Raw genomic sequence first — 27,947 nt, forward strand, 5'->3', positions numbered from 1 at the left:
AGGGGAGGGGGGGTTACTCTACATATACCTATAGGGGAGGGGGGGGGTTACTCTACATATACCAATGGGGAAGGGGAGGGGGGGTTACTCTACATATACCTATGGGGAAGGGGAGGGGGGGTACTCTACATATACCTATGGGGAAGAGGGGGGGGTGTAGCTGCATATACATATGGGAAAGAGGGGGGTGTAACTGCATATACCTATGGGGAAGAGGGGGGGTGTATCTGCATATACCTATGGGAAAGGGGGGGGGGTGTAACTGCATATACCTATGGGAAAGGGGGGGGGGTGTATCTGCATATACCTATGGGAAAGGGGGGGTGTAACTGCATATACACCTATGGGAAAGAAGGGGGGGGTAACTCTGCCTATACCAATGGGGAAGAGGGGGGTAACTCTGCCTATACCAATAGGGAAGAGGGGGGGGGGATCTGCCTATACCTATGGGAAAAAAGGGGTTTAACTCTGCCTATACCTATGGGAAACGGGGGGAGGGGGGTTTTAACTCTGCCTATACCTACGGGGAAAGGGGGTGGGGGGACTCTGCTGCCTATACCTAAGGAGAAAGGGGGGTTAACTCTGTTCCTATACCTATTGGGAAGGGGGTTTAACTCTGCTGCCTATATCTACAGGGAAGGGGGGCTACCTAACTTTATACCTGGATGCCTAACTACTTACCTACATACCCAGCTACCTAACTATGTACATACCTGGCCTTCATACATGGCTGCCTAACTACCTAGCTAGCCCCCTACCTACCTACATATCTGGCTTCCTGATCTACCTACCTAGTTACCTATTTACCTGGCTACCTACCTCCCCGTTTACTGTGCAGGACACCAAGGAGGGCATTATTACAGTTTGTGGGCCTATAGATGGAAAGATTGTGTAGAGGAGGGGAGGGCACTGGAAAAATGCAGAGTCTGACATGTTTTTCCTGCAGTTGTTAAGAGATCCACATGGCGGTCTTATCCAGACGGAGAAGAAAAGGAAAGAGGACGCCGCTGATCAGAAAAGACGTAATTGTGAGTCCCAAAATGTAACTGTAATCACTTATATGGTATACACATCCTGTGTACAGCTGATATCTACCGCCATATGGTCCTGTATATAATCACTTATATGGTATACGCATCCTGTGTACAGCTGATATCTACCACCATAAGGTCCTGTATACAATCACTTATACAGATCCTTTATAATATACTGGTCTGTGTATAGTGGTTTTATTCAGTACAGTATGGCGGTATTATCCAGTTATTGTGTGGTGGTATATATTTACTCCTTGTATACCAGTTTTATTGGTCTTGGAAATTTACCTATGTTAAAGTGTTTCTTTAAAATTTTAGTTTATTGTGTGTGGGATTTAGGTGGAATAGGGGCATGGCAGAAGATTGACGAGCTGCAGAGCCTAGTAGGGGCCCTTGCCTTTTTTTTGGTCCGTGGGCCCCGAGTGTTGCCAGTCCGCTCCTGGGAGGGGGTGTAATTAAGGGGGGGGGAGGAGGGTGTAAATAAAGGGGGGGGAGGGAGTGGGGTGTAATTAAGGGGGGGGGCCAAACAAAGGGTCCGTCCCGGGTGCCAAATGCTCTAGGTACGCCCCTGCTTATATATTCTCATTTGTCTGTTTACTTTATTTTGACCTCTTCCAACAACTATTCTAAGCATTGAATTCCCATCATATTCAAAGGATTGCACAAGTGATATTGAGGTCTTTGAACATCAGTGTCTGTACAGATATACTGCTCGATTCATTACCTGCCCAAATGACCTGGGCCGAATGGGGACTGAAAAAGACCATGAATGGCAACTTTTATTATTTTTGGGCCAGTGAATCCTAGGTTGCTGAAGCACACATCCTCAGTTGACATCATGCAGGTTCCCAATATCTAAATGTATTCTCTTTTCATATTGAGCTCTCAATGAACTTATTAGCACCTGTAGATGATTATTCCCCATTGTTACATGACAAAGCTGACCATTTCAAATGCACTTGCATTTCCCTAGAAGTAATTACCAAGATGAATTTCTGTAAATCTGCAATTCTAACTTTGTTATACTAAGAACAGATGCAAAGAAGTTTATGCCACGGGAGACAAGTCAATTAGCCCCTGCCTGCCTATTGTCCCAACACCTGTGGACGCTGTCAAGTGTGCATTGTGTATACCAGTGGTCTCCAACCTGCGGACCTCCAGATGTTGCAAAACTACAACTCCCAGCATGCCAGGCCAGCCGTTGGCTGTCCGGGCATGCTGGGAGTTGTAGTTTTGCAACATCTGGAGGTCCGCAGGTTGAAGACCACAGGTGTACACCTTGTCCATCACTGAAGTGTCCATGCTCCCAACAGAACCTCATGGTGTATACTCTTCTTTGATGCTTTTTATTTTAAGCTTATGTCCTCAATAATCAAAATATACAGGAAGGGGGAGATTTATCAAATCCTGTGCAGTGGAAGAGTGGCGCAGTGGCCTATGGCAACCAATCAGATTGCTTCTTTCATTTTTAAAGAGACCTTTGAAAAATGAAAGAAGCAATCTGATTGGTTGCCATGGGCAACTGCACCACTCTTCCTTTGCACAAGTTTTGATAAATCTCCCCCGAAATGTATATTAAGAGTGTATGAAAATACATATACACAGGGTGCTTGAAAAGAAAGAGCAGGTTTAGCAAACGGTAAATATTAGTATGCACGCCATCATAAAATAATGTAATCCCAATAAGAGTGAACAGAATGGTAATGTGCACACACAAGATCGCCCAACCTTATGGAATAATCAGATCAGTGCTACAGATACATTTGCATTTGGGGGAGGAGTATAAAACAAATATGGCAGTCCTGATGACATTCACTCAGGGTGCAGTGATGTAAGGATGATATCTAAGCACACAGTCTGTAAGAATGCATTGCCCCATGTTTCCTACTCAAAGGGGGAGATTTATCAAAGCCGTCTATGTCCTGCATCGATACAGACTAAACTACAGAGCGTTAGGCTGGTCTATTGTGCGCCTAATTTATCAAAAGTCACACGGCTGTTGATAAATTCTGTGCACAGACTTCGGGATCTATGCTTAAAGGTGCGTTCCCACTACGGAATTCCGCGGTGTTAACTTAACATTAGTGTGAATGGGTCTCCATGAGACCCGTTCACACTGCAGAATTTCCGAGGCAGACAATTCCACCGCTGAAATTGTTCCGTGCAAAGAAAGAACATGTTCATTCTTTGCACAGATTCTGCAAGCACCGCATAGCCGTCAATGGTGACGGCTCAGTGCCCCGCGGCCCTAGCGCCAAAGTACCTTCGGCATTGGCTGCAAGGTGGAATCTCCGCTCGCGGAATTCAGTGAGCGGAGATTCCGCAGCGTGAACGCACCCTTAGACTGTATTTAAACCTGCTCTAGCATGCTCTGACATTTCGGCATACTTTCAGCCGATGCGACTTGTCGCTGAAAAGTCGCTATTGATAAATTCAGCACCAATGCATTTTTCTGTCTAAAATAGACTAGAATGCATCATGTTCTAAAAATCCTCTAGAGCAAAAGTCGCAGAAAAGTCGCACATATTTAGACTGTGACTTTCTGTGCGACAAATTTAGACAGGAAGAACCAGTCTAAATCATTTGATAAATATCCCCCATAGTGGGTGAAGGATGATGTCAGACAAAGATAACCCAACATTGTAAACCCTTCAGATAAGGAGCAAATGGCTATGTTCCTTTACTCCGGTCACCTCTTTCCTCTCTTTACAGATCACTACGTGACCATCCATTGAAAGGACACAAGACGGCTTCACATTTCAACGTCACGACATGACCCACGCTGTCAGATGATCTCTTAGAGAGACTTGAGTTATCACAACTCAACTATCTACACAAGAGCATAAAGCAAGCCTATACGCTTACATGTACACACATACCAACAATTAGATATATACAAGGACTATTCTACTGTAGAACATTTCCCATCAGAGATTGATACACTGGCAACTGATCATGTATTTATGTGTAAGAAGAACATACCTATGAAGCTAGTTAACCGGTGGTCCCTGCTATGTCAGCCATAATGCTAGCCTCCCTTTTTAGCCAATCCGATAATTAAACACCATTTTTCAATACAGCTGAGTCAGGCTCACTTCAGTGGTCAAGAGAAAGCGACGTCATTCAGAGATGAAGTTGTGTCTTTCTACTGATACATTTAAATATGGCTGCCAGTGTATGTAATACTGAAGGCTAGAGAAAACATAGAAAGGCCTCAGAAACCTCAGTCAGGTGACTCAAACTGCTACATAGATTGCTGCAAATCAAAATCAAAATCACTAATCCCTTCAATATAGAATTGTACTGCAAAAGCAATGCCTATAAATAAACCGGCCACAGTACCATGACAGTACTAATATGCCGAGTTAATCAGAGATCAATACATAAATCTTTTGGACATAACACATATCATTGTAGCATCGGTGACTACAGAAAGCTGTGATGTCAGTGGAGGAGGATACGCTTACAGCAGGAAGCACTGTAGGCCTAATATGTTCCCACATTATTCATATCCTTATGAGACAATGAGCAAGCCTTACATGATGTATACGGATAATATCATTCATTTCACCAGTGGAATTATCCTATAGATAAACCTTGCAGACAAGGCCTTGTAAAAATGTACATAGGCAGGGGAAATCTGCTAAAAATGACCAAATAGACATCTACCAGAGCCTCAGCTCTATTATTCCTTGTAATAGATATGCAATGTATGACTTACATTGAAATGGTGGAGGGCAGTCTTAGATAGCAGTCTAACCCTAGTGCAAAATACCTGTCACAGTGGGTTTTGTTAAAAACTGAGAATGACATAGCCAACATTATTATAGCACCATGTCAGGCTACATATGAATGCACCACATGCATAGACAAATCAGCTGTATTGTGTGGACACTGGATTCACTATGTCAAACATACAGATGTGTCTAGGGATTGAGTCAAGGCCTGGTAAAATACACTGCTCAAAAAAGTAAAGGGAACACTTAAACACCACAATGTAACTCCAAGTCAATCACACTTCTGTGAAATCACACTGTCCACTCAGGAAGCAACACTGATTGACAATCAATTTCACATGTTGTTGTGCAAATGGAACAGACAACAGGTGGAAATTATAGGCAATTAACAAGACACCCTCAATAAAGGAGTGGTTCTGTAGGTGGTAACCACAGACCACTTCTCAGTTCTTATGCTTCCTGGCTGCTGTTTTGGTCACTTTTGAATGCTGGCGGCGCTTTCACTCTAGTGGTAGCATTAGATGAGTCTACAAGTCTACAACCCACACAAGTGGCTCAGGTAGTGCAGCTCATCCAGAATGGCACATCAATGCGAGCTGTGGCAAGAAGGTTTGCTGTGTCTGTCAGCGTAGTGTCCAGAACATGGAGGCGCTACCAGGAGACAGGCCAGTACATCAGGAGACATGGAGGAGGCCGTAGGAGGGCAACAACCCAGCAGCAGGATGCTACCTCTGCCTTTGTGCAAGGAGGAGCAGAAGGAGCACTGCCAGAGCCCTGCAAAATGACCTCCAGCAGGCCACAAATGTGCATGTCTCCACTCAAAGGGTCAGAAACAGGCTCCTTGAGGGTGGTATTAGGGCCAGACGTCCACATGTGGGAGTTGTGCTTACAGCCCAACACCGTGCAGGACGTTTGGCAAATTCACCACTGGGGCCCTGTGCTCTTCACAGATGAATGCAGGTTCATACGGAGCACGTGACAGAGTGTGGAGACGCCGTGGAGAACGTTCTGCTGCCTGCATCCTCCTCCAGCATGACCGGTTTGGTGGTGGGTCAGTAATGGTGTGGGGTGGCATTTCTTTGCGGGCTGCACAGCCCTACATTTGCTTGCCAGAGGTAGCCTGACTGCCATTAGGAGAGGCCATATGCTGGTGCGGTTGGCCCTGGGTTCCTCCTAATGCAAGACAATGCTAGACCTCATGTGGCTGGACTGTGTCAGCAGTTCCTGCAAGAGGAAGGCACAGACCTGAATCCGATTGAGCACATCTGGGACATCATGTCTCGCTCCATCCACCAATGCCACGTTGCACCACCGACTGTCCAGGAGTTGGTGGATGCTTTAGTCCAGGTCTGGGAGGACATCCCTCAGGAGACCATCCGCCACCTCATCAGGAGCATGCCCAGGCGATGTAGGGAGGTCATATGGGCACGTGGAGGCCACACACACACTACTGAGCTTCATTTTGACTTGTTTTAAGGACATTACATCAAAGTTGGATCAGCCTGTAGTGTGGTTTTCCATTTTGATTTTGAGGGTGAGTCCATATCCAGACTTCCATGGGTTGATAAATTTGATTTCCATTGATAATTTTTGTGCGATTTTGTGTTCAGCATATTTAACTATGTAAAGACGAAAGTATTTCATACCATTAGTTCATTCATTCAGATGTAGGATGTGTTATCTTAGTGTTCCTAGATTTCAGATGAATCTGCTCAGATTGATCAGAATATAGCCTAGCAGTGGGGAGCTGAAGCACCATCCTTTTCTGCAGCCCAGAGCTGCTTTGCATTGAGATTACGCAGCAGTCTTTAAATAGATTTTGGTCATTGCTTAAGCATGCCTGTCCCCCCTCTGTATATTAAACCTGTATTTATCCACCACATCTTGCTGTATCACCCCATACAGAAAAAGGAGATTCATCTATAGCTATTGTTTCTAATTCAGACTGCACCATTTCTGCAAACGAGACAAAAAACCTGTATTGCAACAAATGTCCATTTTGATGTGTCAGTACATGAGATATGGGGAAGGCTGACCCATTCTAAATAATGGCCAGGCAATACGTGCAGCATCCCCTATACCATATTGAAAGTGCTGGACAAGCAGCTTCAAGCATCAAGGAAATGTAATAAAAATAGGGTGAACTGAGGGGCTCCCGGGTGTATGTGACCAAGGCAGTCATCCGTTCAGCGGCTCAGCCGGAGATCTAGATGTGCTGCATACATTATTTGCTAAATAACACCATATTGAGAGGCCTAACATTGAATGTTAGTGATGTACAAAATGGTGGATGTAGACACAAGCAGCTAAATATACACAATTCCCATCCTTATGTAAATAGATATAGCTCTAGACTGGATAGATACACAATGACAACCAAATAGACAGACAGATAGATGGAATCAATGGCTCTTTCTCCTGGTTTCAGATGTATTATTTATGTATGAATTGAATACAAATACACATTATTTGTCTACGAATTGCTCTCATTTCATTCAAAGCACAAGATTAATGTAGTAAATCGGACAAACCTGATGTCATATAGCCTCGTGATGCCTGGGAAATAAAAGCTGGTGGAAAGTGTTTGTGCAGGCGATAGTCCTTTTCACTCCGGGACCTCATGCGGTCTGAGGCCCGGTCAGAGAAATCAGCACTAGGCCAGGCCCGGCGTAAGGTTGTACTCCGAGTCTTCTTCATTCTGAGGCTACCTGAAGCCTAATTGTCCAGCTGCATGAGACAGGCCTCACCGCTGTTCCCTTTTTTTCATCAAAACATTAAGCACACAGCTTGAGCATGGGCTGCAAACATTTTGCTGCTACCTCTTCTAGGAAGCCAGCTGCGGGTCCGTTCGTTTTCTCCCTCGAATGATCCAATTTTACACACGTCCCACAATGCATTACACTTCATTTGCAATCAATCCAGCTTATAGCTTCCAGATTCATGTGGAGGAAAGGCACATTATGTGGCTTCTCAGCCAAAGAAGGGGAGGGGGAGTGAGCAGAGATTTGTAGCGTGAAAGCTCTGAGATCCCAAACAATAGCTTGATTCAGCATAGGGCTGCTTAGCCAACTGTGAGGCACAACACAAAAGAACCCAGCAAATACTGGGAAAAAACACCCACAGAATTTGATTTCAACCTGAAATCTTGCACCTAAGATCTTGAGGGAGCAGGTAAAAAAAAAAAAAAAAACACCAACGTCAATATCCCAATGGTTGTGGCATTAAAATGAGGAGGCAATGACGACGTAAGTAGATTTTTTTTCCTCCTCTCTTCACCTATCAGGCTCCGTGAAGCGAATCAATGAGGCAATCTAAATCGGCATTGCAGTAATCAAGGGACAATATTCATTCTTCACAGCCACACAGCTGTTCCTTACACACTGGGCGTGCAAAAGCCCCCATCGCATCATATCCCAGGCACGCGCCTGTACCAATTTTCACAGTGATGAAAAAGAGAAATCCTCGGATTGGCGATCAGCGTCTCTCCCCTTCTCTTGGTCCACTCGTAGCCTTTTCCTGCCACTGTTCATATTCCATTATTTATCGCTCTCACCAGGCCACTCCTTCAAGCTTAGGGGTCTACAATACAATTAGACCTAAACAGTTTGCTTCAGGTATTCCCAGCTCTGCAAAGCTTGCTCTGTCCTCTGTTGAATGGCTCTGTGCCTTTGAATGCAGTGAAAAGCTATTGAAGGGCAGGAAGCAAGACAGCCAACCCAGTCTCATGCTAATCAAGAAGCTGTCTTAACCCTTTCACCTTGCACAGTCAGTCTTGGAGCGTCATAGTCACACAACATACCCTCATATTCCTTGTTTTCCAGGGGGATCGGGTTGTATGTTAGTGCACAGCTTTACAATGCTGCATGTGTTGTGTCACCAGCTCCATTCCAAACGAAAGATCAATACCATTCCACTACAGGGTTAAGACAGACACACTGATCCTGTCAGGCATCACATTTTAAATGTAAAACACCCTGAGGCTCTCTCAAACCTTGGCTGTAGTCCCAGCCTATAATCAGCTCTCGTCTATTTACATACAAAGCTGTGTATTTTTAGGATAGTCCGGCCCTCTCCAAGGAGGAAAGAAAATGTTTGTTTTGAAAAGAGAGAAGGGGCAAAAGCAGGAAAATAAATAAATATTAACGTGAGTCGGTATTAGTTCACTGTCTATTGATAAGGTCTGCAGAACCAGAGATAGGTCTTGTGACAGCTGCAAATTCCACTGTAGTACTGTACAAATGCAATAAAAGTTTTATAGAAGAATCCTCTCCCGTCTGCTTTAGGTTCCCTTTCTAAACTACCCAATGGAACACACGGCTGATGGCTCAGCTCACATTGTACTGAACAGCTGTTAAATGACTGACAGATAGTGGTCAATAGATGTCACACTATCACACTACTATCTATGTTTGCACCATTCACTTCACTGATACCTTACCTACTTATAAGAATGGCTCACATTAGCTCATTTGACGTTACACTTCCTACCCAAGGATGCACTTAACATTGTTTTCTTAGAGGAACTGTGGTATGTATATATTGCAGAACATTCTATAGAACTCTTAGAATATTGCATTTGTCAATTACCTTTGGATATATGATGACTTTTATGACAAATAAAAAAAAAACACTGCATGAATTGACAATCATTTCTTAGGTCAGCCATATACGCTATAAAATGTAGAAAGTTTTGGCAACCTGCTGCTTAAGAAACTGCACCAGACTTACATGTAGGCATGCTACACTGGAAATTAGTTTTCGTGACATAAGTAACAATAACGTAACTAGATTGTTTCCATTTTTACTATAGCCATGAGTTGGCCATGTACAGGAACCTCTTTTGCGGTCATGCTGTCTGGTTTTAACTAGTGGAGTGTGGATCATTGCAGCACACGTGGAAGGAACGCTGAGCTGACTTTTACATGTGTCTTTTCAATATAGTTAGGAGATATTTTATACAACTAAATTATTATTATTTATATAACATAAACATATTAAGTAGCACTTTACAATCCAGGGGCTTAGCAAACACATACAATTATAGATTAGATAGACACTTATCATATACTATATAACATTACATAACATGAATTCATGCCCCTATGAATACAGCTGCTGGATTACTGTTTTAGTCAATACTGTCACTTGTACTGCCTCTCAATTCAATCCAGAATATATTTTAAAGTTAAGGTTCTCCCACACAGGTATCCACAATTCTGTAGCCTCCTACACCTTATCTATCATCTCTGTCTACCACCCACCCATGTCCACCATTCTGCTATTGACCCATGGCTGTAATTCTTCATCAAAATCTCCCACTCATGTCTCCAAGGATTCTCTCATGCTGTACTTGTACAATTGAATGCTTTTACACAGTCAAAGGCAATAATAACTTCACAGTTTTGATTGCTAAAACAAACTTCTACCAATCTACCGCATTCTTTAATTCTATTCTACATCATACTCTCTTCACAATATATGTAATGGCTTTGATTGCACAGGTCACATATGTGGCCATCACATTTATAAGCCCATTTGGAATCATTTGCTGGCTCTACTTCTTCCCCTTTTCCTTTTATTATTGGGGTTCCTCTGGGATCAGTCCTGGGCCCTTACCATTATTCTCTACACAGCTCCATTGGACGAACTGTCAACCGATACGGTTTACAATTCCGGCTCTATGCTGATGACACTCTTCTTGTGAGCTATATACCTTTTCTTGTGACATCACCCCTGCATTCTTACAAAACACCAGTGACTGTCGCTGTGCTTGCTAACATCAAGTCCTTCCTATATCTGAAATGAAATCTTTCTAAAACTGAAGTTTGGCGTTTCCTCCATTAACTAATCTACCTGAAGCTGACATTTTTATCTCCGTGTGTGGTACTGCCATAACTCCCGGGCAGTATGCTCGCTGTCTAGGAGTTATGCTAGATGAAAATCTCTTTCACTTCCTATATTCAGTCACTTTCACATTCATGTCACTTACACCTCAAAAACATCTCCACAATCTAACTTTTTCTTACTGTTGAAACCAGTAAAACTTTTGTTGCACTTATTTATTCACATCTTGTCTACTGCAACTCCCTACTCTAAACTCTCCCCTTTCTAGTCCATCCTAAATGCAGCAGTCAGGCTTTATATAAATAATTTATTTATTGTATTTTTTTAATCTAAATTTTTTTTCCTTCCAAATGGCTTTTTTTATTTTTTATTTTTGTGAATAGTCCCCTGCAGCAAGAGAAAGCAAAACATTTTAATAAAAAAGAAAGTGCACACACGTGCAAGTGTAGAAGTTCAGGAGAGAAAGTCTTACAGTCCATACCATCATAATACAAGATGTTCCAGTATACGCAGTGCCATATCTGTCAAGACACTATGGAATTTCACCACCCCTTAGGCATGTAGCTCATGTGAGCACTTGAACAAAAAACATAGAGGTATGCACCCGAAGTGTCAACTATGAAAAATTACTAGTCAAAATTAAATTTACATAGAAATCTGAGAAATATCCTCTATTCCCACATAACATTTTGGTAGCAGAGATGATTTATGGTGCCCCCGATAAAGAACCCTCTCTACTGGATTTACACTATGAGCTTTATAAGATGTTATCTGAATCGGACACCTGCTTTTTTATTAATTGTATAAGCCCAAGAATAGAGCTGTAATAGATAGGATAACTGCAACATAAATAATCATCCTGTTACATTAATGTGACAACTTACTAATGCTATAAAAGGCAATAGAAGGGTCACATAAAATATATAGTATGAGTTAGAACAGGAAAACAACTGTATTGTATTCCAAAATGTTCTGCTGGTAAATCTAAGAGATAGTGCTTATTATTACACGGGGCAATTATTTGCCAAACAGGCTGATATCCCCCACTGTAAAAGGGACAGTGAGCAGCCAAAGTACAAGCAACTAGAAAATTCATTGGCTGATCGCATTTTTCAAGCATGTTTGCAAATCCTATACCCTATTAGAGACAGGTGTTTAGAGGGTGGATTATTAAACCACTAATTTATAGATTGCCCGTAGGCAACCCAAAAATACCCTTGTTTCCCATACACCCTAATAAAAGTGCAATCTTTATTTTTATACTAGCTGAGTATCCGGCATTGCTCGGTTTTTCGTTCCTCATCCTTGTTGGGGAGGAAAATCAACAAAGGAGGAAGCTTTTGACTTCAAATCCCATCCCCATATATTGTTGTCATATCCCAACCCCATGCCCTGACCTCCTATCCAGTCCTCCCGTCCCGTCCCGACCTCCTATCCAGTCCTCCCGTCCCGTCCCGACCTCCTATCCAGTCCTCCCGTCCCGTCCCGACCTCCTATCCAGTCCTCCCGTCCCGTCCCGACCTCCTATCCAGTCCTCCCGTCCCGTCCCGACCTCCTATCCAGTCCTCCCGTCCCGTCCCGACCTCCTATCCAGTCCTCCCGTCCCGTCCCGACCTCCTATCCAGTCCTCCCGTCCCGTCCCGTCCCGACCTCCTATCCAGTCCTCCCGTCCCGTCCCGACCTCCTATCCAGTCCTCCCGTCCCGTCCCGACCTCCTATCCAGTCCTCCCGTCCCGTCCCGACCTCCTATCCAGTCCTCCCGTCCCGTCCCGTCCTCCCGTCCTCCCGTCCCGTCCCCCCGTCCCGTCCCGTCCTCCCGTCCCGTCCCGTCCTCCCGACCTCCCGTCCCGTCCCGACCTCCCGTCCCGTCCCGACCTCCTGTCCCGTCCCGACCTCCCGTCCCGTCCCGACCTCCCGTCCCGTCCCGACCTCCCGTCCCGTCCCGTCCTCCCGTCCCGTCCTCCCGTCCCGTCCTCCCGTCCCGTCCTCCCGTCCCGTCCCGTCCCGTCCCGTCCCGTCCTCCCGTCCCGTCCTCCCGTCCCGTCCCGTCCCGTAATATGTGTACCAGTTATTGAAATATCTCCAGCCGTACAGAAGTTGTGTAGGAACATACATTTCCCATTGATTTGCATGGGACTTTAAACAAAAACCCCGACCCTCACAAATGGGCGTAGTTAAGGGTTAAATTAACTATCCTATATTTTAAGTGGACATATAAATAACATGTGACCAAGTATTATCGAAATATCTCCAGCCGTTTGGAAGTTATGCAGTAACATGTATTTCCCATAGACTTGTATGGGACTTTAAACATGAACCCTGCCCCTGGCAAATGGGGGTGAGTAAGGGTTAAATTACCTATCCTATGTTTATTGTTAACATATAAGTAACATGTGTGCCAAGTGTCATGTTAATATCTTTAGCCATGTGGAAGTTTTTGTGGAATATACATATACACACACACACACGTTGAGTTTTATATATATAGATTTATATACGCACAAAAGAAGGTTTAAAACTTATCATATGCTATACTGTCCCGATTTGAAAACAGTTACACTGACCTATCGGTCTAATGATATATGCACATCAGATGTCCGCGGTGCCTGCAGTAACACCTGCGCTGATGCGATTTACAGGACAAGGCATATGTATTAAAATGTAATTTATTTATTTATTGTTTTTGAGGGGGGCCGTTTACATTTGAATACATATGCCTTGTCCTGTAAATCGCATGAGCGCAGGTGTTACTGCAGGCACCGCGGACATCTGATGTGCATTTATCATTAGACCGATAGGTCAGTGTAACCGTTTTCAAATCAGGACAGTATAGCATGATAAGTTTTAAACCTTCTTTTGTGCGTATATAAATATAAAAATAAAGATTGCACTTTTATTAGGGTGTATGGGAAACCAGGGTATTTTTGGGTTGCCTAAGGGCAATCTATAAGTTAGATGTTTATAAATCCTTGTTCATCCACACACCATGTAATAGAGGATGTGCGGCCTACAAATAATGGAAGAAAGGGCTGCACAGATGAGCCAGCGATAGTTCACGCAGCCTTACGAGTCCCAAAATATCAGTTTTAGAAAATACTTCTATTACCGATGAAGCAATTCTAGAACAAGATTGTGTAAAGGCACAGATCTGGAGAAGGGTACAAAAATTCTGCTACACTGAAAGTTCCAAGAGCACAGTGGCCTCCATCCTTCTTAAATGGAAGAAGTTTGGAACAACCTTGACCCTTCCAAGAACTGGCCACCCATTAACCACTTAAGGACACAGGGCATACCTGTACGCCCTGAGTCCGCTCCCGTTCTATAAAGCACGCGTGGCTAATAGCACGCAGCACTGATCGCGGTGCCGCGTGCTATTAACCCTTTAGACGAGGCATTCAAAGTTGATCGCCACGTCTAGTGAAAGTAAACTACTCCCGGCTAGCTCAGTCGGCTGTTCAGGACTGCCGCGGCGAAATTGCGGCGTCCCGAACAGCTGGAACACACAAGGATTGCCCCTACCTGCCTCCTGGTGTCAGATCGACGAATGACTGCTCAGTGCCTGAGATTCAGGCATGAGCAGTCAAGTGGCAGAATCACATATCAATGTTATCATATGGGATAACAATGATCAATGTAAAAGATCAGTGTGTGCAGTGTTATAGCCCCCTATATGGGCTATAACATAAAAAAAGAAATAAAAAAAGTGAACAAAAAAAAAGTTAAAGATCATTTAACCCCTTCCCAGATAAAAGTTTGAATCACCCCCCTTTTCCCATTTAAAAAAAAAAAAAACTATGTAAATAAAAATAAACATATGTGGTATCACCGCGTGCGGAAATGTCCGAATTCTAAAAATATATCAAAAAGTCCGATCAATACAAAAATGGTACCGCTAAAAACTTCAGATCACGGCGCAAAAAATGAGCCCTCATACTGCCCCGTACATGGATAAATAAAAAAGTAATAGGGGTCAGAAGATGACCATTTTAACCCCTTAATGATCAAGCCCATTTTCACCTCAAGGACCAGGCCAATTTTATTTTTGCATTTTCATTTTTTCCCCCTCGCCTTCTAAAATCCATATCTTCTTTATATTTCCATGTAAAGACCCATGTAAGGGCTTGTTTTTTGTGTGACCAATTTTACTTTGTAATGAAACCTCTGATTTTACCCTAAAATGTACGGCGAACACACCAAAAAAAATTTTTAGGGAGGGAATTTTAATGAAAACCCAAATTTTGCACATTTTGGAGGGTTTTGTTTTCTTACTGTACACTTTACGGTAAAAATGACATATGTTCTTTATTCTGTGGGTCAATAAGATTAAAATGATACCCATGACTAGATACTTTTATATTTTTGTACCGCTTAAAAAAAAATCTAAAACTTTTTGTACAAAAATCAGTAATCTAAAATCGCCCTATTTTGACCACCTATAACTTTTTCATTTTTCCTTATATAGGGCGGTATGAGGGCTCATTTTTTGCGCAGTCATCTGTACTTTTTTTCGATAGCACAGTTGCATATATAAAACTTTTAGATCATTTTCTATAAAAAAAATTTTTTTAATAAAATGTGACAAAAAAGCAGCATTTTTGGACTTTTTTAATCTTTTACGTTTACGCCATTCACCGTACGGGATCATTAACATTATATTTTGATAGTTCAGACATTTACACACGCGGCGATACCAAATATGTGTAGTAAAAAAATATTTTTACGCTTTTTGGGGGTAAAATGGGAAAAACTGACAATTTTCATTTTTATTAGGGAGGGGATTTTTCACTTTTTTTTTCACATTTTTCAACTTTTTTATTTTTTATTTTTTTACACTTTTTATGTCCCCATAGGGGACTATCTATCTATAGCAATCGTTTGATTGCTAATACTGTGCAGTGCTATGCATAGGACACAGCACTGCTCAGTATTATCGGTGATGATCTGCTCTGGTCTGCTCGATCGCAGACCAGAGCAGAAGACCCCGGGAGACGGCCGGAGCTAGGTAAGGGGACCTCCGGCTGTCATGCTGGATGATCGGATCCCTGCGGCTGGGGGCGATCCGATCATCCAATCAAAGTGCCGCAATGCCGCGATCGCGGATGTCGGCCATTACGGGCGGGTCCCCGGCTGCTAGCAGCAGCCGGGGACCCGCCCGTAATGGCCGACATCCGCCGTGTATCTGCCGTGTATGACGCGAGCACCCTTTCGATGCTCGCGGTCATACACAGGACATAATGTACGTACTAGTGCGGGAAGTCCCGCCAAACCAGGACGTGGTCGTTAAGGGGTTAAAAGGATTAATTTTCCTGCGTGTAGCTAGGATTTTTTCCAGAAGTACGACAAAATCCAACCTATATAAGTAGAGTATCATTTTAATTGTATGGACCTACAGAATAAAGATTTTTACCGAAACATTTACTGTGTATAAATGGAAGCCCCCAAAAATTACAAAATGGCGTTTTTTTTCTTCAATTTTGTCGCACAATTATTTTTTTCCCATTTCGCCGTAGATTTTTGGGAGTAGAATTGGTGGCGCAAAAAATAAAAAATAAAAAAAAGCCATCATATGGATTTTTAGGTGCAAAATTGAAAGAATTGTGAATTTTTTAAGTTAAGGAGGAAAAAACGAAAGTGCTAAAAATGGAAAAACCCTTAGTCCTTAAGGGGTTAAAACAAAGCAATCAAAGAAGAAGGGCCCTGGTAAGAGAGGTGACCAAGAACCCAATGGCCACTCTAGCCTAGCGCCAAAGATACTGTGTGCATATGGGAGAAACTTCCAGAAAGTTAACCATTACTGCAGCATTCCAAAAAATCTAGGCTTTATTGCGGTGACCAGAAAAACACCTCTTCTCAGTAAAAGATGCATGAAAGCCTGCCTAAAGTTTGTAAAAAAAAAAAGCCCGTAAAGGACGCTCATACTATTAGAAATAAGATTCTCCAGTCTGATGAAACCAAGATTGAAATTCTTGGCCTCAATCTTATGTGTCATGTCAGTAGGAAACCAGGCACTGCTCATCACCTTCCCATTGTTATCCCTCCAGTGAAGCATGGTGGTGGCTGAATCATGCTGTTTGGGTGTTTTTCACTGGCTGGAAGAAGGAGACTGATTGGTCAGATTGAGGAAAAGCTGAATGGAGCAAAGTATATAGATATTCTTATTGAATACCTGGACCTCAGACTGGGACAAAATTTCACTTTCCAACAAGACAATGACCCTGATAATTTCCCAATAAATTTGCAAAGACTTCTAACATTCCGTTTTTTACATTCTCAGAATGAATTCATTTTTTTTGTGTAGCACAAGGCCACAATATAACAAAATGGGAAAAAAGTTAAAGAGTGGAAACTTTGTACACCAGACAAAGAGCTGGCCCTCCTAATGGAGTAAATTATCATAGTCTCTACATCTTGAACTTAGGCCTGGTTCACATCACGATTAACGGACAGTAAAATCGGACAGTAAAATCGGATTACCTGAAATCGTATGCAATCGTAATCTAAATATTTGTTTGGCATCCAATTTAAAATCGTAACCAAAAATCGCATGGTAGAAAATTTCATCCGATTTTAACAAAAAAATCTTTAGGAATTTTGAAGTATTCTGAGGCTACTGCGAATGTGTAAAAAAAAACAAAATGCGTGTGTGATAAATCTGATGAAATCTCATCTTCACATGATTCAATACGCTTTATATAGACAATAATAATAAAAAATCGGACACAATTTCGATCCGATTTTGAAAAAAGGGTGCTAACGGCTGAATGAAGTCTGTCAAAATAATGGGCATATTCATCCGTTAAGACCCGTTATAACATCCATCATGTATGGCTGTTTTAACACCTCTGCCTACAGACTTCCACAGCTGGGACTACTACTACTCCCATCATGGAACAGACTTGTTTCCATGGTGGGAGTAGTAGTTCCCTGGCTGTGTTTGTACTACAACCCCCATCATGGAACAGACTCTGTTCCATGATGGGGTTGTAGTACAGGGCCTGAGGGAATGATCGCATCGGGTCTCACTTCTGAGACCTGATGAGATTAGAAGTTATTAAACAGAAGAGCAGGCAGCATGCTCCACTCCCCTGCGATGTACGATGTATTTTACTTTCATTTTTAAATTCCCTGCCAGGAGCCCTGAATGGCCAGTACGGAAGAGCCATTCAGGGCTCCCGGTGGGGCGTTTAAACTTCAGTGCATCCCCTTATTCCTCCCATGTGTATATGTAGGATTCCCCCCTGTATATAAATGCACTGCGGGGGTCAGACATATCTTCATATATCTGGCCCCCACAGTGCTTCTATAATCATATGCCTTCGCAGCGCTATGAATGAAAAGTATTCTAACAGCAGCGCATTGGGCTGGCTGGCTTCCCGGCCAGATGCGCTGCTATTAGAATACTTTTCATTCATAGCGCTGCGGAGGCATATGATTATAGAAGCGCTGTGGGGGCCAGACATATAGCGTTATCTGGCCCCCACAGTGCTTCTATGTACATATGCTGCCGCAGCGCTATGAATGACAAGTATTCTTTCAGCAACACATCATCGCACCTTTACTATCCTGAATGCATAGTTTGGTATATCCTTTATTATCCTGAAATAAAAAAGCAACAATATGTAACATGTGCAAAGAACACAATCAGCTTTAGGTCAAGTTCACATGTACTACTTGGAACAACATTTGGTAAGTACTTTTAGACGAAAACAGAAGTGTTCTCAAAAAATATCTGCCCAAAATATTAACCAGAGCACCATGGGTGAATCCAGCCTTAGGCTTTGGGTCTGTTAATTCAAAACAAAAATGAAAACAAGAAAACATTTTTCATAGCTACTTTATGCTGTTCTAAATATCAATATGGTTAATATTTCTTTATAAAACAAATGCATTTGTATAAGACAGTAAAATTGTAAACTAAGCAAAATGATCAAAAGCTTTATTGCCAGTATTAACAGGTAATAACTACTAACCCCACCCTGTGTCTAACGTTCATCTAAGACTTTGGAATAACTTTAGAACAGTTTGCATTTAATTGACTTACAAAAAAAATCATCTGAAATCATGCCAACGACTGGGAATAAAGAACATAATATATTATATATTAATATAACAGCATTAGATGATACATTGCAGACTTTTGAAAAAAAGAAGTGAACACAGTTTGTGTGGGAGACTATTACTAGAAGTCTGTGCTAAATGCTTAGAAGGTTGTTTCTTAAAGGGGTACTCCACTGGAACATTTTTTTTTTTTTAAATAAAATGGTGCCAGAAAGTTAAACAGATTTGTAAATTATAGAAAATTTGCCCGGACCTTCCAGGAAAGTATAAATGATTATTGTAGATTCTATATAAAAAGCGATAACTAATAGAATCTACAATAATCATTTACACTTTACAGGAAGGTCCGGGCAAATTTTCTATATTTTCCCCCACTTTTTGCAACTGAGGTATAGTTGTTTGACCTCGGATCGTGTTGGTTATTAATTGTGAGCTGCACTTGTACATTTCTTTTTTTCTTTAGATTTGTAAATTACTTCTATTAAAAAAATCTTAACCCTTCCAGTACTTAGCTGCTGTATAATCCACAGGAAGTTCTTTAATTTTTGAATTTCCTTTCCATTACAACCACAGTGCTCTCTGCTGAAACCTCTGTCCATTTTAGAAACTGTCCAGAGGAGAATAGGTTTTCTATGGGGATTTGCTCCTACTCTGGACAGTTCCTTAAATGGACAGAGGTGTCAGCAGAGAGCACTGTGGTCAGGCAAAAAAAAAAATTCAAAAATAAAAGAACTTCCTCTGTAGTATACAGCAACTGATAAGTACTGGAAGGATTAAGATTTTTTTAACAGAAGTAAATTTACAAATCTGTTAAATTTTCTGGCACCAGTTTATTAAAAAATATATATATATTTTCCAGTGGAGTACCCCTTTAAAAGCAGACTAGGCCTTGGTGAGATAGCTTTTGTATTTTCTAAAAGACATATGAAGTGAATAATGCTGCATGGAGCAGTGGTGTCCATATACATTAATAGATGATTTCAACTAAAACAATGGGTGCAATTTTTTTTTTTTATTTGACTATGTTACAGGGGCTGTAAAGTTAGTGTAGTTCTTAATATAGTATCTGTACCTGTGTGTGTGACGGTGGCATCACAATTCTTCTGTGATTATTGCCCCAATATCTATTTTTAACAGCATACAAAATTACTCATGTCTCGGGATTTCCCAGGTTGCAGTGCGTCGAGACCTGACATCACTAGTCATGTGATCAGAGGGAGCCTGTTCTGCTTCAATTTTGCAACAGCTGTAGGCCCCCTGGTTAGAAAACTATGTGTTTCAATGGGTGGGGTGGCTGATGTGTGGGAGGAAGGAAAGTGATCTCAAACTTTCAAGCATGGAACTGTGGGATGTGTAGTTTAGAGAAGAAAATCAAACAGGAAATACCAAGTTCAGGCAGGAAAGTACTAAAATCACCGTATGGTGAATAACCCCTTTAAAAATCTTTCACTCACAAACAATATATCAAGAAAGAATATTCTCAAAATGTTCCCAGAAAGATTGCTCTTACAACCGTAATGGCCAATATGGACTAAAACATATTTGGCTGTGTCTGGAAATTGATCAGTCATCAGACAAATGTTTGTGCAACAGGTATTCAACAATCAGCCTACTTCTATCTAATGTTTATGCCCACCATAAGAGTAATTTTGTGACAAATGATATTTGCACCAGTATTTAGTCTACAATACAGTTTGCATAGCATGGTGGCTCAGTGGTAAGAACTGGAGTCCAAGGTTCAAATCCAACTAAACACTTTTCAGACTCAAACATTCTGACTGGTTAATGTGTCTAAAGGCCTTTTTATATGGGACAATTGTCAGACAAATGAGTTTTCTAGGAATGCTCTGATCATTGTCACATTTAAAAAGGCCAGTGATCAGCTGATCAGGAAATGCCTGTTCATTGGCTGATTGAATCATTATTAGCAGCTATATAGCACCCTGTCTAAACAGAAGATGTGTGGCTGATAACAATAAGTTTAATGGGCCGCAAGATGGATTGAGCCTTGTAAGGGCATGTTCACACGTTCAGATTGGAAGACCTGTATGAAGGGAAAACCGAGGTTTCTTCTGTTTTCAAATCCAGACCTGTCTTTGCATTTAAAGGGGTACTCCGTTCCAAACGCTGGAGCCGGCATCGGGAGCTGGTGACGTCATAGCCCCGCCCCCTCATGACGTTCCAAACGCTGAGCAGCAGAGTACTCAAATTAAAAACCTGATCGTGTGAACACAGCCTAATTAAAAAGGTTCTGTAAATTGCGATTAAAAGGAGTTAACCAGGATTTTTTATTTTATATATATATGTGTATGTGTATATATATATAAATAAATTCATTTGGTTAAACAGTTTGCGATTTTTTTTAAGCGCAACAGTAATAGAAAAGTATGTTATCATGGGTATCATTTTAATCGTATTGACCCAAAGAATAAAGAACACGTTATTTTACTGTAAATTGTACGGCGTGAAAATGAAACCTTCCAAAATTTGCAAAATTTATGTTTTCTTTTCAATTTCCCCACACAAATAGTATTTTTTTGGTTGCGCCATACATTTTATGGTAAATTGAGTGATGGCATTACAACTGACAACTGGGCTGAGTTCTTAAGGGTTTAATGTCGGCCCATGTTAAATGGTCCCTAAGAACCCCAGTGAGCCCCCATGCATAAATAAATAAATCCAAACATATATTGTGCACAACTGTATATTTAGATCCATATGCGATTGACTTCTATTATGAAAACTGTATACTGTTTCCACAGCACTGAACATGCAACACTCTGCTATATTAACTTGTCTGTACACTTTGAATACTTATACAATAGCACAGATAACGTCAAAAAGAAAGAAATAACTGTTATCCAAGAAGACATTCAGGTTGTGGACAAATATTAACATGCTGTCACCAGTTCGAAAGAAAAAGAAATAAGAAAGTACTTGTGAACTGTGAATTCCGCTAGGTGAATACTTTATACCCTTGTGTTTATAATAATGTTTCTTCTTCCACTGCTTCCTTTTACCCTGGCATTACTCAATTCTCAAGTTTTCTTTTCCGAATTTTTCCCACTGCTACTGTGCCCATATTAAAGGAAAACTGTCAGCTTTCTCCCCCCACACTAACCAGCAGTACTGGCTGGTAGTGCGGGGGACGCTGATCAGTTTGATGCTTATCATGCCCGGATCCGCCACGCCGTTCGGCCCTAATCTTCTATTTTTGGTATATGCTAATGAGGTGCTAACTGCTTCAGTTTTATAGACATTGTATACATGGTGATGTCACTGTAGTGAGGTCATTCGCAGATAGGTAGTATGACATTAGCATAATACTTCTTTATGAGCAGTCCATAAAGTTCTCCCTTGGTTCTGTGCAAACCACGCTGTCCTATTACAGCTTTCCTCCACAATCTGGCAGCAAAGAAGCTTCAACTGATGCTGGTTATAGATATGTGCTGTGTGCTTATGTATGTAGGTAAGGCATCCACCGAAAGATTTATTTGGGGCAGCAGAATTAAAAAAATATGGGGTTTATACATAACCACATTGACTAACCTAACAACAAAAGCTGAAAACCTGGAAATAAATCCATTCTACTAATAAGAGCATTAATCGGTCACTGTCACTTTAAATCATTTTTTGATATGTTGTAGAGACATGTTAAAAGTTTTGCAACTGATACCTAGAAGTAGCTGAGAAGGGCGTGTTAAAAGGGAACCTGTCATATAATTCGTGACAATATAAAGTAGTCCCCTGGGGAGCTATACTTACCTAGTCCCATCTTCTCCAGCTGTAAGCAGAACCCCTCAGCGTAATTGACAACCCGGGCATGGCCCGTGTCATCGCTCTGCTACATCTGCTTACAGAGTAGAGTGGTGAGGAGAGCTGTCAACCACAGGGAAGGGGCTTGATTACAGCCAGCGGGACTAGGAGAGTATATCTTCCCGGTCAGGGGACTACTTACAGGGCAAGTGGCAAACACTCTCTAACTTCATATTTTCACCATCCCTGTAGGCAGGAACATCTCCCAGGGATGGTTAGGAAGAAGATTTTACCATATCTAACACATTACCATGCATTATACATGGTAAAATCTCATGACAAGTTCCCTTTAAGCGAGACAAACTTACAATGTAGGTTTATAGGATTGTCTCTCTCTGCTGTACTTTTCTCACCGCTTGTTCTAACAATTGGTCGGAGTCTGAATACTCAGACCTCAACCAATCAAAACTTTTGACATGTCTTTACGACAAAGGTATTTTAAGCAACAGGTGCAATTTAAAGAACTGGACGTAAATACTTGTAACTCGACATGAGGTTTTTACATGCACCTTTCCCTGTTTGTCAATTGGGGGAAAAAGCTACAAAAAATTTAAATATGGCATGCTGACTTTCCAATTCCATTAAGTTGAATTTAATTGAGGCTTTATGAGCTAGTGTATTACCTCAGGCCATGTTCACATGCCAGAATTTCCGTGCCGGATTCCACATTGGAATCAGTAACAGAGATTCCGCAGCAGCAGAGTCCCATTGAATTCAACGGGATTCTGCTGCACTGTGCACATGGCGGAATTTTGGTGCCAGATGCTTCCAGCATGGAGATTCCATTTTCCATGTCTGCACAAAGAATTATTTGTGCGGAGTCCACACATAATGCATAGCCGTTTATGAGATGGCGCATTCCTGTGCGGTCCATGCACTGGAATATTATGCCGCCACCCCGCAATTTGCGGAATGTCCGCACAGAGATTACATAGTTACAAAGTTAGTATGGTTGAAAATAGACTTATGTCCATGAAGTTCAACCAAGGAATTGAAGGGAAGGGGTATGGAGGGATAAAGGGTAAGGGATATTATATTTCTGCATAAGCATTAATGTTATTTCGTTCTAGCAATGTATCTAACCCCGTTTTAAAGCTTTTAACAGTTTCTGCTGTGATCAGTTCCTGAGGTAGACTGTTCCATAAATTCACAGTTCTTATGGTAAAGAAGGCGTGTCGCTCTTGAGACCAAACCTTTTCTTCTCCAGATGGAGGGAGTGCCTCTTTGTCCTTGGTGGTGTTTAACCTGGAAGTTTTTCCCCATATTTTTTGTATGGGCCATTTACATACTTATATACGTTGATCATATCCCACCTTAAACGTCTCAAGACTAAACAAATGTAATTCTTTTAAACTTTCCTCATAGCTAAGATGTTCCATGCCCCATATTAGTTTAGTTGCGCGTCTCTGCACCTTCTCAAGCTCCACAAGGTCCCTTTTATGAACTGGTGACCAAAACTGAAGACTATATTCCAGGTGAGGCCGTACCAATGCTTTATAAAGGGGTAGTATTATGTCCCTGTCCCTCGAGTCCATGCCTCTTGATACAGGACAATATCCTGCTGGCTTTAGAAGCGGCTTCCTGACACTGCATGTTATTCTGTAGTCTATGATATACTAGTACACCCAGATTCTTCTCTACCAGTGACTCTCCCAGTTTAACCCCCCTAAGACATAGGATGCATGCAGCTTTTTAGTACCCAGATGCCTAAATTTACATTTATCCACATTGAACCTCATTTGCCAAGTGTTTGCCCAGACAGACACTTAGTCTATCCAAGTAATCTTGTAATTTACGCTCATCCTCTGTAGACTGTACAGTGCTACAAAGCTTGGTGTCATCTGCAAATATAGAAACAGAGTTGTTAATCCCATCCTCTATATCATTAACAAATAAATTAAACAAGAGCTGGCGCAGTACTGAACCTTGGGGTACACCCCTTAACGACCATGGACGTGTATACTCCCGAGGGCTCCCGACTCGAGCCCGCGTGATACCGGTTGGCCCCCAGCTGATTCTTGTAGCTGAGGGCCAGCGTTAATAGCAGACATGCGGTGATCGCCGCGGCCGGCTATTAACAATTTAGTTTGCCGCTGTCAAAGATGACAGCGGCGTCTAAAGTTGCCTTTATTCCATCCCTGGTGTTACAGTGGTGTGGATCCCCCAGCAGCGCGATCGCTGAGGTAGCCTGAGGTCTTACCTCATGTCCTGTGTCGGCTCCGGCGCTCAGAATGATAAGGCCTGGCAGGACCAGGCTTTATCAATCAAGCGCAGAGCACTCAGATCAATGATTCCTCCTAAAAGTCCCCTAAGAAGATTAAAAACACACACATTAACCCCTTCCTTATTAAAACTTTAAATCACCACCCTTTTCCCAAATTCCATATAAAAAATATATAAAACATAATAAACATAAACATATGTGGTATTGCCACGTGCGTAAATGTCCAAACTATAAAAATATATTGTTAATTAAACCTCATGGTCAATGGCATACGCGCAAAAAAATTCCAAAGTCCAAAATAGCGTCTTTTTTGTCACTTTTTATACAATAAAAAGCGTTCAAGAAGTCCGGTCAAAACAAAAATGGTACTGATTAAAACTCCAGATCACGGCGCAAAAAAGGAGCCCTCATACTAACCTGTACGCAGAAAATAAAAAAGTTATAGGGGTCAGAAGAGGATCATTTTAAATGTAGAAATTTTCGTGCATGTAGTTATGATTTTTTCCAAAAGTAGGACAAAATCAAACCTATATAAGTAGGGTATCATTTTAATCGTACGGACCTACAGAATAAAGATAAAGTTTAATTTTTATTGGAAAATGTACTGCGCAGAAATGGAACCCCCAAAATTAACAAAATTGTGTTTTTTCTTCAATTTTGTCCCACAATGATTTTTTCCCGTTTCGCCGTAGATTCTTGGATAAAATGACTGATGTCATTACATAGTAGAATTGGTGGCGCAAAAATAAGCCATCATATGGATATTTATTTGCAAAAAGTTATGATTTTTAACCCCTTAAGGACGTACATTTACGTCCTGGTGAGGTGGTACTTAACGCACCAGGACGTACATTTACGTCCTAAGCATAACCGGGGGCATCGGAGCGATGCCCGTGTCATGCGCGGCTGATCCCGGCTGCTGATCGCAGCCAGGGACCCGCCGGCAATGGCCGACGCCCGCGATCTCGCGGGCGTCCGCCATTAACCCCTCAGGTGCCGGGATCAATACAGATCCCGGCATCTGCGGGAGTTCGCGATTTAAATGAACGATCGGATCGCCCGCAGCGCTGCTGCGGGGATCCGATCATTCATAACGCCGCACGGAGGTCCCCTCACCTTCCTCCGTGCGGCTCCCGGCGTCTCCTGCTCTGGTCTGTGATCGAGCAGACCAGAGCAGAAGATGACCGATAATACTGATCTGTTCTATGTCCTATACATAGAACAGATCAGTATTAGCAATCATGGTATTGCTATGAATAGTCCCCTATGGGGACTATTCAAGTGTAAAAAAAAATGTAAAAAAATGTAAAAGTAAAAGTAAAAAAAAAGTGAAAAATCCCCTCCCCCAATAAAAAAGTAAAACGTCCGTTTTTTCCTATTTTACCCCCAAAAAGCGTAAAAAACATTTTTTATAGACATATTTGGTATCGCCGCGTGCGTAAATGTCCGAACTATTAAAATAAAATGTTAATGATCCCGTACGGTGAACGGCGTGAACGAAAAAAAATAAAAAAAGTCCAAAATTCCTACTTTTTTAATACATTTTATTAAAAAAAAAATTATAAAAAGTGTATTAAAAGTTTTTTATATGCAAATGTGGTATCAAAAAAAAGTACAGATCATGGCGCAAAAAATGAGCCCCCATACCGCCGCTTATACGGAAAAATAAAAAAGTTAGAGGTCATCAAAATAAAGGGATTATAAACGTACTAATTTGGTTAAAAAGTTTGTGATTTTTTTTAAGCGCAACAATAATATAAAAGTATATAATAATGGGTATCATTTTAATCGTATTGACCCTAAGAATAAAGAACACATGTAATTTTTTCCATAAATTGTACGGCGTGAAAACAAAACCTTCCAAAATTAGCAAAATTGCGTTTTTCGTTTTAATTTCCCCACAAAAATAGTGTTTTTTGGTTGCACCATACATTTTATGATATAATGAGTGATGTCATTACAAAGGACAACTGGTCGCGCAAAAAACAAGCCCTCATACTAGTCTGTGGATGAAAATATAAAAGAGTTATGATTTTTAGAAGGCGAGGAGGAAAAAATGAAAACGCAAAAATTAAATTGTCTGAGTCCTTAAGGCCAAAATGGGCTGAGTCCTTAAGGGGTTAAAAGGTGAGGAGGAAAAAAAAGAAAGTGCAAAAACAGAAAAATGCTTGGTCCTTAAGGGGTTAAGCCAGTTTTCAATCCAGTTACAAACTAAAGTTTCCATACCCAAAGACCTTAACTTACCTATCAGACGGACAGTATCAAATGCTTTTGCAAAATCCAAAAACACTATATCCACAGCCATTTCTCTGTCAAGGCTTCTACTCACATCTTCATAAAATCTAATTAGATTGGTTTGACAACTTAAAAAACACATGCTGGCTATCACTTCTAATACTATTATCCCCAGTCTCTAATTACCAGGGGAAGACCTAGAGCCCTTATTGAAGATTTGCACCATTCGCCTTGCACCAGTCCCTCGGCACAATGCCAGACATCAAAGAATCTCTAAATATCATGAACAAGGGTACAGACATTACTGAACTTAGTTCTCTTCGAACTCTTGGATGTAACCCATCTGGTCCTGGAGATTTGCTTACATTTACTTTGCTTAATTTACCTTGGACAATATCTACATTAAGCCAGTTCAGTACATTACATGATGTGTTACCAACACTGGCCCGGCCTGCATCAGCTCCTCCCTCTTCCTTCGTATATACAGAACTAAAGAACCCATTCAGCCTTCTCTTGATCGCCGGTGACCACCTCTCCATTATTCTATAATCCTGCAGACGACGTGTGAGCCAAAAAGTCTTAAAAGTGTTTCCAAGGAATATTCTCTAGCATCAACTATTATTTGGGAGAACACACACATTATTTATATTATATATGTATACACACATACACGCATACATACAAGAGCCAACATGGAGGTAGCCACTCCCCCGTATGTGTAATACAACCAAAGGATAAGTTAGCCAGCACTATTGATTCCAAACTATCATATGTAGTTCTGGCTAACTTATTCTTTGGTTGTATTACACATACGGGGGAGTGGCTACCTCCATGTTGGCTCTTGCACCCCACCCATCTCTATCACGTGTATATAAGGTGTCTTGGATGTTTCAGTTCCTGCAATGCCTGCTGAACAGTTCACACAGAGGCATATTCATAGTGTAGGGTCCGTCCCAATGAGGTCACCTTACCGTGGTGGGACAGTCCAAGCTATTTGGC

At 41.6% G+C, this 27,947-nt stretch overlaps 1 protein-coding gene across 4 annotated transcripts in view; it reads right to left on the minus strand.

Moving 5' to 3' along the window:
- STOX2 (storkhead box 2) overlaps window positions 1-27,947 on the minus strand; it is a 259,571-nt gene that overhangs the window by 127,815 nt on the left and 103,809 nt on the right. Inside the window, exon 1 of one of the 4 annotated variants that reach the window (XM_056560158.1) lies at window positions 7,303-8,806. The exons of the other annotated variants lie outside the window; for them this stretch is intronic. Within the exon in view, the coding sequence (XP_056416133.1) occupies window positions 7,303-7,468 (166 nt within the window). The 5' untranslated portion in view covers window positions 7,469-8,806. Of the gene's footprint in view, window positions 1-7,302; window positions 8,807-27,947 lie in introns of those variants that run through there. 4 annotated transcript variants of the gene reach the window in all.

Source organism: Hyla sarda, chromosome 1 (genome assembly GCF_029499605.1).
Source record: "Hyla sarda isolate aHylSar1 chromosome 1, aHylSar1.hap1, whole genome shotgun sequence".
NCBI lineage: Eukaryota > Metazoa > Chordata > Amphibia > Anura > Hylidae > Hyla > Hyla sarda.